Source organism: Pectinophora gossypiella, chromosome 2 (genome assembly GCF_024362695.1).
Source record: "Pectinophora gossypiella chromosome 2, ilPecGoss1.1, whole genome shotgun sequence".
NCBI lineage: Eukaryota > Metazoa > Arthropoda > Insecta > Lepidoptera > Gelechiidae > Pectinophora > Pectinophora gossypiella.
The window spans coordinates 16,631,536-16,644,499 of NC_065405.1; the positions used below are offsets into that span (position 1 = coordinate 16,631,536).

The following is a 12,964-nucleotide window of genomic DNA, read 5'->3' on the forward strand; positions in this document are numbered from 1 at the left end:
GACAACAAATACTTCAGGACTCCGATACTGACCCCGCCGACCGTCGATTTTCCATATGGCCTTTTTATGGCCACTGGTGGCTGAAAGGAGGCGCATTACCAGTTGTGGGACTGTGGTTCTCGATTTTCCCTCTTTTAGCCTTATCGCTATTCGCCTCGATTCCTGCAGACACCACCTAATTTTATTTTAAGTTATACCCGTCATTTTCTTGTCCGACGAAAAGGAAAGTTAATTTTAAAATGTCAATGTAAAATAATTGTCACATGGTGTCCCTGCATACATAGAGCGACAACGTTCAAACTTTTCAGCGGTCACGTTTACGCAAACTCGTGCGCAATCGTTGTGCAGCGATTCAATGCCTAATTACCAGTTGTCGCGTAATAGTCGGCTTATTACCGGCGTATGATGACGGTAAATATGCCGATTTAGTATACACTAGAGGCGATTTGATACATAATTCATCCCGGGCAAGTGTGCCATACGTCGACATACACAGAGACAAATGAATCCACTGAATCACTGCTCTATAAATCGGGTTCATAGTTTGTCCAGTGGGTTTCGTAACATGTTGTAGAACCTATGCTGCTTCTATGCTGTTCTGGGAGCAAATAAAAAACATAGAACACGTTCAGCTGCTTGTCTTCCCGGGCATGTCGTAAAAACCGACAGAGGGATTGCGTCCTCTAACATGATGGACTAATGTTATGGGCGATAGGCTGATCCCTTATCACCATAAGGTTCATCATATCCATCTTAGGACTTCGTATCAACAGTGGCTGCAAGTTGTCTTTGATTACTTGTGGCTCTGCCCACCCCATTTGGGATTACGGGCGTGAGTTTATGTATGTATGTATGTATGTTGTAGAACCTCAAAAGGTATTAATAGGTTTCCTTTTCAGCGGATAAGAAAATGGCGAGTACAACTTAAAATTGGGAAGTGTCTCCCGGAATCGGGGCCATTATTCCTTATGTTAATGGTTCAAGGCCCATGTAATAGGGAGTGAGCACACTGCCATTACATAAACTGCCTATATACGTCCCACTGCTGGGCACAGGCCTCCCCTCAATCAACCGGAGGGGGTATGGAGCGGGCACACTGCCATTAACCGGAGACAAATCCTGAAAACTATCGTTGTAATTTGTAAGTTTTAAATAAGTCTCAGTGGCGTAAAAAAGGCCAAATTAAAGCAATTTATCTAAAAAAGCAATTAGAAATCGCGCATATAAAAGTAAGAGCGCAATGAAATCAAATGTCAAATAGCAATATTGCCTTTTTAGACGAATGAGGGATTTTCCATGCTACTTTCCTCAAAAAGAATATAGATGGAGCTGTAATGAATTTCCTTCGATTAAACTTCTAATTGCAAGGATAACAGACATACAACATAAACAGCCTATATACGTCCCACTGCTGGGCACAGGCCTCCCCTCAATCAACCGGAGGGGGTATGAAGCATACTCCACCACGCTGCTCCAATGCGGGTTAGTGGAGATGTTTTTACGGCTAACAGCCGGGACCAACGGCTTAACGTGCCCTCCGAAGCACGGAATCATCTTACTTTTTTGGACAATCAGGTGATTCAAGCCTGAAAAGTCCTTACCAAACAAAGGACAGTCTCATAAAGTGATTTCGACAATGTCCCCATCGGGAATCGAACCCGGACCTCCAGATCGTGAGCCTAACGCTCTAACCACTAGACCACGGAGGCTGTTACATACATCGTGACTTTTTTTATTATACCCCGGAACAATTACATCTTACACCCATTATTATTCTGATCAAAATAAAGAATAGCAATATAGGTAGCAACGTAATACTATACTTATGTGATGTAGTCCAAATATCAAGCAACAATTATATTTATATAATGCTTCGGCCATTAAATTGTATTTATTGAATAATTATGTGCTCGAGTAATGAGAAATTAGGTAATTATCACGTTAAATCTCGACAGCGCCATTTATACAATACAATACACAATACAATACACTACAATACACTTTATTGCACCAAAATAAAAAAGAAATAATTACAAAAAGACTCTTAACATTAATTAATTAATTCATTCATTCATTCGCTTCTTCTCATTTATATTAGTAGGAACGTAGTCTGGAAAATCCCTCATTGGCTCTATGTGGCCTTTTAAAGCCACTGGTGGCTGAAAGGAGGCTTGATACCAGTTGTGGGACTCATCATCATCATCATCAGCCCGTTAACGTCCCTACTGCTGAGATCGGGCCTTAAACCATCACGCGGGCCCAGTGCGGATTGATGGTTATTAACGACTGCTAATGCAGCCGGGACCAACGGCTTAACGTGCCTTCCGAAGCACGGAGGAGCTCGAGATGCGAACTTTTTTTTGTGGTCACCCATCCTATGACCGGCCTTTGCGAAAGCTGCTTAACTTCAACAATCGCAGACCGAGCGCGTTTACCGCTGCGCCACCGAGCTCCTCCTCGTTGTGGGACTGTGGGTTGTAAATTATTATTTATTTATTTTTATTAAAAAATAAGTACAGTACTTAATACAATACAATATACAAACATTGTAAATGAATAATAAAGCTGGCAAGATACATATAATTGGAATTAACTACTTAATTTGCAAGCACCTACATTAAACATTATCTCTGCATTGTGTTAATATTTATTAACTACTGGAAAAACACAGATCTAATGTAGAATAGTAACATATAAGTATAAGCACTATAATTATATTCCAATTGGGGTATTCAGAGGTACATCCATCGCAAGATGAACTAAGTACCCACTCCTCACCGAGCTTAATGTTACACCAACGTGATAGGTGGGGAGCCGTATTGCCTCTCTCTCTTTATTTAAGAGCTGCGCTCTTGTCGGTGGAGTAATCGCCATTATTACTCCATAGATAGGGCGTGTAGAACGGTGGTTGCCCCAATCGCCTTCCGTTTCGCAGTACACCGACCAATTTCTCAATCGGTGATGTTCTAGCTAGAGCCCTACCAGAATCCATTTCCTCGGCCTCCAACCAGTACTGATACCGCTGCTGCCCAGCATCAGGGGTGCGCGTGATACTACGTTTGCGTGATACTATGTTTTATTATAGTCCATATACTTATTTACGACACTGGGGATCTAAAAAGGCCATATTGGAGCATTCCTCTTAAAAAGTAATAATGCTATCTGACATTTTCATTGACATTGCGTACTTGTTAATTTGAAATTGCATTTTTAGATGGATTGCTCCATTCTGCTCAAGGCATTGTCTTATAGGATACCTACTCATTTTAGATTTTCAGTCTTCGTGACGCTGTAGTTTTTACTAGAGGCCACATTGGAGCAATTCATCTTAAAAAGTAATAATTCTATTTGACATTTGTTACAATGCGCACTTAGGTAGTTAAGCAATTTTCTTTTGTAGCAAATGTGAAATTGCTATATTGCTTTCTCAGATGTATTGCTTCAATGTGGCCTCTTTAGACTTTTAGTAAAAATTTTAGCGTCAGTGTTGTACTTGTAAATGTTGTCTCAGAAAATGCCTTGAGCAGATGTTGATGCCCACTTGAGTACTATCAGGTAATATTTTTTTGACCACTTGTTCGGCCGCGTGATGAATGCTGTAGGTGGCTGTATAAAAAGCTAAGACTAAAGACTAAGCTTGGCATGTGGGTCGAGTATCAGCAAGAAGTCACCTTGACTAATTGGCCATGGTTTTTGTTCTGTATTTTGTGGTGGCGACCGCAACTGATGTATGGCAATGAACGATGGATGAATGATTACGATAATAATGGGATATATTAAATACATACATACATAAACTCACGCTTACTTCCCATCGGAACTTCTCTTGCTTCCTCCACATTTACCAATCGTTTCATACACGCACGCCGGTTTAGAGTAGATCTTTATTGAATATGCACCCTTACAATCATTTTATTGTGGGCAACACCACTAGTGGTCATAGACCTTTTTACTTTTTACTTATAATAGACGGTTGTGCTCTCTGCCCGTTCTCTCTTGCATTTTACCTGTCAGACGTAATGGCCGTACTTTTACCTTTATAAGTTAATCCAATTGAATCTCACTGACTGTATATTTATCATCATATCCTAAAGTGACAATAAATGTTATTTGTGGCTCACAAGAATATTGTTTTCATAATTCCGGTCAACCACCATTGGCTTTTGTCGAAAAGCCTTTTCAATCTTACTGAACCTTTTCTAAAGATATCTCCAATTTGGTCTATGTACGTCGTGATAGGTTTTCCTCTGCCAGCCCTACAACCAACCTTCGCTTTATATTCTGCTTTCGTAATCCTATTATCCTTCATCCGCTCTATGTGTCCAAACAAACTTAATATTCCCTTCTCAATCTGTCACTATATATCGTTTCTCACTCTATCACTCAATGGCGAGAAATTGGGGTTTCTTTCATTCACAAACTTTTTCTAGAGACTCACGGATTTCCGAAGACTAAACAATAGCCGGAATAGCGGAAATGAGTGTGTCCAGCTTCGAGCGTCGACAAAAACAACCGACTTCTTCTTGAAGAATTCGAAATACAAAATTTGAAATAAAACGACCGTAAACGAACCCTCTGGCAATACCACACAGTAGCTACATCTCTCTCTCTCTCTCTCTCTCTCTTTATTTAAGAGCTGCGCTCTTGTCGGTGCAGTAATCACCATTCCTTTCATCTTCCCGCCAAATCCTTCACCTCCTGATACGACACGACCTGCACCTTTTTTTTATTTGTTTCATAAATGTTCTCCTAGGTCTACCCCTTCTTCTCTTCCCTTTCCTTCTATGATGTTTGTTATAAATGAATCGAGTCGTATCAGGTGGCCAATCATATTTCCTGTCCGGTTCTCTATAGTCTTCATTATGGTCTCTTTCCAGCACAGCTACATATATACATAATATAAGTGCATCGTACATTCCAAGTTTTATCAAGAAACCACATTAAATTATTTACATTTCTCACGCTCCCTACTGCTGCCTACGCGATAGGACTACCGATAGGGTTACTGATAAGAATGCTGCGACGAAACGCAACCACAATTGAAAATTAAAAGTCATAACAAAATTTCATACAAAAAAAACTCATGTTTCACGCTAATCCTACAGGGATTACTACTTACTACAGCTCCCTCGATTACTCTAGTCATAAGCCCGATTACTCTAGCCATGAGCCCGATTACTACATAAACCAGATTACTCTATCCATAAGTCCAATTACTACATAAACCAGATTACTCTATCCATAAGTCCAATTACCTACTCCATAAGCCCGATTACTCTAGCCATAGACCCGAAGGACTTAATATACAATCCCTAGATTACTCTATCATCACAAAGGCGACAATAAACACTTCAGGACCGCGATACCGACCCCGCCGACGTGTACGACGTTCAGCTCTTATCGTCGGTCCACTAGGGTCTTTATTTATTTTATCCATACCCAAGTCCAATTTCCTACTCCATCGCAAGCCCGATTACTGTATAAACCTGATTACTCTATCCATAAGCCCGACTACTTCATGAAGCAGATTACTGTATCCATAAGTTCAATCACCTACTCCTTAAGCCCGATAGTTCTAAAGAGATAAGCTCGATTACTCTAGCCATAGACCCGATGGACGTAATTTACAATCCTGATGACTCGATTACTCTGTCATCATAGAAGCGCCAACAAACACTTCAGGACCCCGATACTGACCCCGCCGGGACGACAGTGTCCCTCATTGAGCTCTTATCGTGGGCCCACTAAGGTCTTTATTTATTTTCTGAATGCACCTAAAAATATAGAGATGACGTCACTACTTACCACTACTTGCGCAAACTGAATTCGCGCCACCTGTCAATTTGCCCTATTTATTTGTTTTCAGTCTCATTACAATACGGAACATGACTATGTTAATGGAAATGTAACAGACATGAAAACAAACCAAAGGTTTTAAGTAAAATTTAGCCAAATCCATTGCGAATCGGCTGTCTTTTTTGAATAAGATAACGGAGATAATTTGTGTGGCAAAATACAGGGTGTTAGTGACATAACGAAAACTTTTAGTAATGATTGAAACCATGATTCTGAGTTGATATCAAGTGGATTTTTTAAGAAAAGTATGGAACTAAAAATAATAAAAAAAAAAAATAAACAAAAATATCACGAATTTTCCGACTGAACATTCCACTTGATATCAACTCAGAATCATGGTCTTAATCATCCCCCTTAGTATTTGTTACGATGTCACTAACTGTACAGGTGAATCTTGCTGTGTTGCTGACAGAGGTTATCAGTAACTGTCAGTGCTATTCAGAGGCGGAGGACAGGAGTCCTAGTATGACTTTGAAATAGCCCACTCGCGTCAGACAGAGTACTGCGGGTCGGAAGGCAAGATGGAAACCACTGCCTATTTTTCCCTATTTTTCCCTAAAAAGTAGCATGGAGAATACGAGTACTACTACTACATCGACAAGAGAGTTCTAAAGTAGTGATGATGCTTGCTGTACCTATCTAAGATAAATAAATATTGGAACATGTTTTGTTTATCGTTGCCTCATAGTAACAACCAGGTTAGCGCCATTTTGAAAAATCACATTCGGATGTGGTTGATTATCACGTGCTCAGCGGTGAAGGAAAACATCGTGAGGAAACCCACATTCCCGAGAAATGCATTTTCGGAGGTATGTGGCCTAACATGTATTGGGCTGGTTTTCCCTTCGTGGGTTGGAAGGTCAGACAGGCAGTCGCTTCTGTAAGAAACCGAACCTGTCAAATCTTCAGGTTGGGTAAGCGGACCCTGTGAAAAACGGGATAATGCTAGGGAGATGGTGATGTATTTTACGATCTAGCTATCTTTACCCTTTAAAGTGGATATGTAACTTACTTTGCTTGTGATAATCATTTGCGGTCCAAACATGAATTCGGAAAACAATATCGACAATTATTGGTTTAGGTCTGTGCTGGATTCGAACCTGCGACGTTAAAGTGAGAGGCAAGCGTTCTACCAACTGGGCTACCATGGCACCTGGATCGTAAAATACATCTCATCAAAATGATGGCAAGAAGTATGAGCACTCTACATCGTTTATGTGTAAGTACTATCTATCGTTATTGATTGAATCACTTATCTTTATGAAGTCAGTTGTCGTAAACTACATTTTTTTCCGTCAAACAAACTAGGTACCTACTTCCATATTGTTTCTTTGTGACATTAACCTTATTCAAGGTAATCTATAGGTACTAAAAGGAGCCCTCTACTAACTCGCTTATCTAATTACAAGTCCATGTCTATGAGTTATATTGTCCTATTTGGAACCCAAGCACGTCTAAGGTCAGCTGACCATTCCGACCTCAGGAAACAGCATGTTACAGCATTTCAATTCCCAGACCATGGACTGCAATAGACGAGGAAGGAGGTTGCATAATGTGCGCCACTGAATATTTTATACATACACATACATAAACTCGCGCAAGAAGGAAACCACTGCCCTATTTTTCCCTAAAAAGTAGCATGGAGAGGAATGCTACACCGACAAGAGCGTCGCTCTTAAATTAGTAACGATGATGAGACATAAACCCACGCCTATTTCCCACCGGGGTAAGCAGAGACTATGGAATTCCATTTGCTTCGATCCTGACATACTTCTCCTGCTTCCTCCACATTCATCAATCGTTTCATATACGCACGCCGGTTCAGAGTGGATCTTACTGAAACTTTCCTAAGGACATCTCCAATTTGGTCAATGTACTTACACTGAATATTTTAACATTTAATAAACTCAAAGTGGCTTCTGAATCCGGCCCAGTCAAAAATTTTCCCCAAAAAAACGTTTCGTTTCATCTTCGACCGGAAATGGAAACTATCTTAAGAATTGTCAATTTCTTCCTTGATATAGAAAAATACACTTCCTCGCTTTTTTAACGGTGCGGGTATTATGTATTGTTTTTACCAATGAGCACCTCACAGATTACACAATAGAAATTTCGCCTTCACCCTCGCCTGCGCAAACGGCATTGAAATTGAACCGCGGAGGACTTTTTTAAACTGTCCGCTGACACTGCGACTACTACGCGGCCGGTTGAGATATTCATTAGAGCGTTCCACTTGAACCTCGGCCAGTGTTGTTGCGAATTGAGTCGCGTTGCATTGTTTTGTCCGAGCGCGCGGCGGCTGGCAAAACGTTCCGTTTCTTAGTTCACGCGCCAGTTTCACACCAGCTAAGATTGACAGCTATCGTTTGACGTGCGTGTTTGTTTGCGAAATGACATCGAATATAATTAGCGAAAAATATCAGAACGATGGTAAACTGAACGGTTTGAGTGCATTCGATAAGAGTTTAGCTCCAATAAATGGACGTTATAGGTCTAAGAGTTTGTCTAGTGACAAGTTGAATAACACAAATGCGGACCGTACGGCTATTTTGGAAGATGTTGAAGACTATCACGTTACAGAGAAGTCTGAAACCCCTGGGTGTCTAGTGGCCAATAGGATCATGGACAACGGAGAAGTAGCCATGAATGGGTAAGTGGAATCATGCCTTTTAAATGGGGTTTTCTTATCATTTCATCGACCATTTGACAGATGTTGATTGAACTGAACTTGAACTGTAATCGTTTGTTGATTTTATAAAAGGCGGCAAAATTTGAACCATGCTGTTGAAATGATAAGTTCGTATACTATGAATAACTTTAATGGTATTTATATATTGTGGGTGGAGGAATATTTTCACTATCCATAATATTGTAAATTGGTGCATGATTTCTTAAGTGGTTTCCTCCATTTACCCGCCAATAGTTTTTGGGATCTGAGGGTAGATCGAAATATACCTAATAAATATTTATTTATTCTTGAAGTACGTATAAAAATATGGGTAATTTTATGAAAATTCTAAATTCTATATTTTTATATTTACCTACAGTAAAATTCTGCAATCCTATCAAAAAATTAAGAAAGAAAAAATAATAAAAAAATAAAATTATTACTAAAAATGCTACACAATAATTTAAATGAAAAAAAAAATCACAAGTAAGTACCTACTACATTATACTTTATGGAAAAGTCTGTTACAAACCTTAATAATATTTGCTTATTTTATGATTTTTATGGTAGTTCCTTATCTAATTACAATATAAATTACCAACTGGGTATTATTCTTTAGAAGTAAACTATAGAAACTTATTACCTACTCTTTCCATATCTATGTACATTTCTACACTGATATTATATATAAATGAAGTTTGTAGAGATTCTTTCTTGGAAAATATCTCAAGGACTACTGAACCAATTTTGATAATTATTTTAGTAGTAGAAAGCGACATTATTTCCTAGTGCTATATAATACACAAAGGTTGCCTGAAAGATATTGCAACCAAGCAATAAGGTCGCGTATTGTACTTTTTCTATATTTTATATATATTATAATTAATATTTTATATTTATGTATAGGTTATATTTGATAATCAATGCAGGCGGAGTCGCAGGCGCAAGTTGGCGTAAATATAATTAATTATCTAAACTAATTTGTTTACCTACATAAAAGACTTATCTCTTGCTGATTACAATGTAAATATAAAGCCCAGTGTGACCTTTAGTTATTTATTTAAGTATTATTCTAATTATTATTTAATCTTTCCTTCTTTCTTGGACCTCTTTGTTTTAAGCTGTTAATATTTTATTATTTATTTAAAAGTTTATTGTGCACAACATAGGATAAATAAATAAATATAAAACAATTACTTAGACTAACACAAGACAGACAAACAGTTCAGTTTATAACTAGTAGAAATATCTTCAGTAGACAGGGAAAAGATAAATTTAAAATTAAAATACATAAATAATAAATAAATCACTTTATTTTTATATTTCTATTTATTTTTATTATATTAATTTATTGGATTACTTGAGTAAATTTATTTTAGTAATATTATAGGAAAATAAATACTTAAATGAAATTTTAATTATCATCTACAAATACCATAATAATAAAACATATTGAATAATAATAAATATACAAGATAAATAAAAATAAAATATACCTAAACATAATTTTATACAAATACTCATAATGAATATTATTTTTTATCCATAATTTTTATAATTAATTTACATGTACTAAGAATGCACTTATTCTACCAGTTGTAAAGTCCAAAAACAAATCTAGAACAGTATAATATTTAAATTATTCAATTAGGTAATACAAATGTTAAATACATGTATTGAATACTGGTTATCTGTATTGAAACGGGGTCAATTGTTTATGCATTGTGTTGTTTGATAATAAGTATAGTCAGTTGCATATTCATTGAAAGGTTTCGATAGTTTCAAAATCTGTATAAGTGTAATGTAGTGCAGTATAGTGTGTGTGTAAGTGTTTGTGTGTGTGTGTGTGTGTGTGTGTGTGTGTGTGTGTGTGTGTGTGTGTGTGGTAGTTTGTAAAAAGATATCTGACTACTTACTACAGAGTGTTCCTTTTAATATTTGATTGTGGTTGACTTAACTTGTGATATGATGTAGGTAAATACCTAGATGTAATTATTTATTATAATTACATAAATAGTGTAGGCAAGGAGTTTTATTTTCCTTGCAAGTGCAATGAATATTCCAGTTACTCATTATTAATAGATTACCCCATGTATCATACAAGGAAGTAAAAACTTAGGCATTTTTAAAGGCAAAAAGAAAAATATATCCTTAATTAATACGTATGGGGCTCCAGATCTTATTTTACGTGACTTATAGGTTTGCCTCGGACGGTATTAACTACTTGGCCGGGCAAATGGGGAGCGAGCGCTGAGACTCTCTCTCGGTACAAAAATTAGGACAACAAGTCCGACGGTGGCAAGTTGGACGCTATTATGTTTGAATGAATTAATTCACCTTAATGAGCCGTGAACCGCGGTTTAGGGCGTCGTGTAAGAGGATTACAATTTGAAAAAAAAAAAAAAAAACACAAAAAACAATCGACTTTACTAGGCCGATAGCTATAAGCGTTGAATGCGGGAATCGTCGACCACGCCGGCGGGGTCGGTATCAGGGGTCCTGAAATATTTAGAAGACGTTACAATATCTTTTTAAAAACACGCGAATTTGTTCTATTCCTAATCGTATTACATATTACATAACATAAACAGCCTATAGCGTCCCATCGAAAGACTAGAAGAGAGATTCGAACAGGGAGCCTCTGAGTCCGGGGATCGTGAGTCCAACGCTCAACCACGGGACTACGGAGGCCGTTAAAACTCGCACTAAAGACTGCATATTTGTGGCTAGACCGTAATGGTTTATGGCATTACGGGTTATTGTATAATGTTACGTTAACGCAGTTGGAATAGAGTATTCAATTACACACCACGTGATCTTAATAGAGGAGCTCGGTGGCGCAGCGGTTAATGCGTTCGGTCTGCGATTGTTGATGTTAAGCAACTTCGGCAAAGGCCGGTCATAGGATGGGTGACCACAAAAAAAATAGTTTTCATCTCGAGCTCCTCCGTGCTTCGGAAGGCACGTTAAGCCGTTGGTCCCGGCTGCATTAGCAGTCGTTAATGACCATCAATCCGCACTGGGCCCGCGTGATTGTTTAAGGCCCGATCTCCCTATCCATCCATAGGGAAGGCCCGTGCCCCAGCAGTGGGGACGTTAATGGGCTGATGATGATGATCTTAATAGACATATCGAAAACAAGAAATATGTAAGTACCTACTACTTTTAAACAGCATATTATAATACACGACTAATGTATAAAAGGCTCTTCGCCAATCACTAATGCGATACATCATTGGCCCCAATTCCTGCTGACTCCTACTAAATTTATTTTAAGTTATAGGTACAGTCATGGGCAATATCATGTACCCACTTTAGAACCCTGTCGCACTATCATATTTGATATTTAATGAGGCTTACGGTTTAATTTGCTAAAAAAGTTAATGTGACATGGTTGCAAAGTGTATACATATTAGTACTCGTGACCGTACCCGTCATTTTCTTATTCGCCGAAAAAGAACGGGACGGATAACTGAGAACCGTTAATTTTAAAATGAATAAAAAACCCGGGCGAATAAAATAGCCATCTCGCTGGTATGCAACCCGTTTGACATGTGCTGTCAACTTGATTGATTCGTACCATGATTCTGAGTTGATATAAGTGGAATTTCGTGTCGGAAAAATCATGAAAATATTGGTGTTTAATTACTTATTAAATTATTGTCAGTTCCATACTTTTGCGACGGACAATTCCACTTGATATCAACTCAGAATCATGGGGTAAATCATTCCTCAAAGTTTTCGTTACGATGTCACTAACACTCTATATGTAGTTCTTTTTTTTTTCTTTATTTTATCGACCGTGTATTAAAATTGAGTAAATATTGTCTGAGTTTGTTATGATTTACGTTTAGATTACACAATTGCAGTAATTTATCATTAACCTCTTAAAACAATTGTCTACTTGCTGTTGAGTGCCTATGACCTTCTCAAGTTCTCAGCATTAGATAACAATTTGACACTGAAGTGTAGTGGGGTTGTCAACCTTCATGTATCTTCAATGTTGCCATACGCAATATAAATTTTCTTTGTTCTTTTATTTATTTGTTTGAGTTTATTAATACAAAGACTTGAGTCTTTGTTAAGTCAAGAAAAACATTTTTTACTAAATTTCCGCCTGTGACTCTGTTTCTGTAGACTTCGGTTGTCAGCCCGCTTCACTCCACTTCTGGAATCTTTTTATATCGTGTGGGTTGTGAGCTGGATTATCAATCCCATCAACCCTGGTGTCAGGGTTACTATTGAGTCGTCATATCAAATTTCATCTAAATCCCTTCAGCAGCGATTTATGCGTGAAAACGTGACAGACAGACAAAAGGTTCTTTCGCATTTATAATATTAATAATATGAAAATAATTAATTTATAACTTTACTTAGTATGAAAGTATGAACAGTCGTGGTCTAATGGTTAGCGCGTTAGGCTAGTAAGTTAGCTATATA

The 12,964-nt window shown here is 37.9% G+C and overlaps 1 protein-coding gene across 2 annotated transcripts in view; it reads left to right on the plus strand.

Moving 5' to 3' along the window:
• The first annotated feature begins 8,200 nt into the window (after nucleotides 1–8,200).
• The window catches only part of LOC126378366 (zinc transporter 2-like), a 30,643-nt gene continuing 25,879 nt past the window's right edge, over nucleotides 8,201–12,964 (plus strand). The window contains exon 1 of one of the 2 annotated variants that reach the window (XM_050026667.1): nucleotides 8,201–8,506. In XM_050026667.1, coding sequence (XP_049882624.1) covers nucleotides 8,247–8,506 — 260 coding nt within the window. In that variant the 5' untranslated portion in view covers nucleotides 8,201–8,246. The remainder of the gene's footprint in view (nucleotides 8,507–12,964) is intronic. The other variant, XM_050026657.1, reaches the window with a different exon arrangement.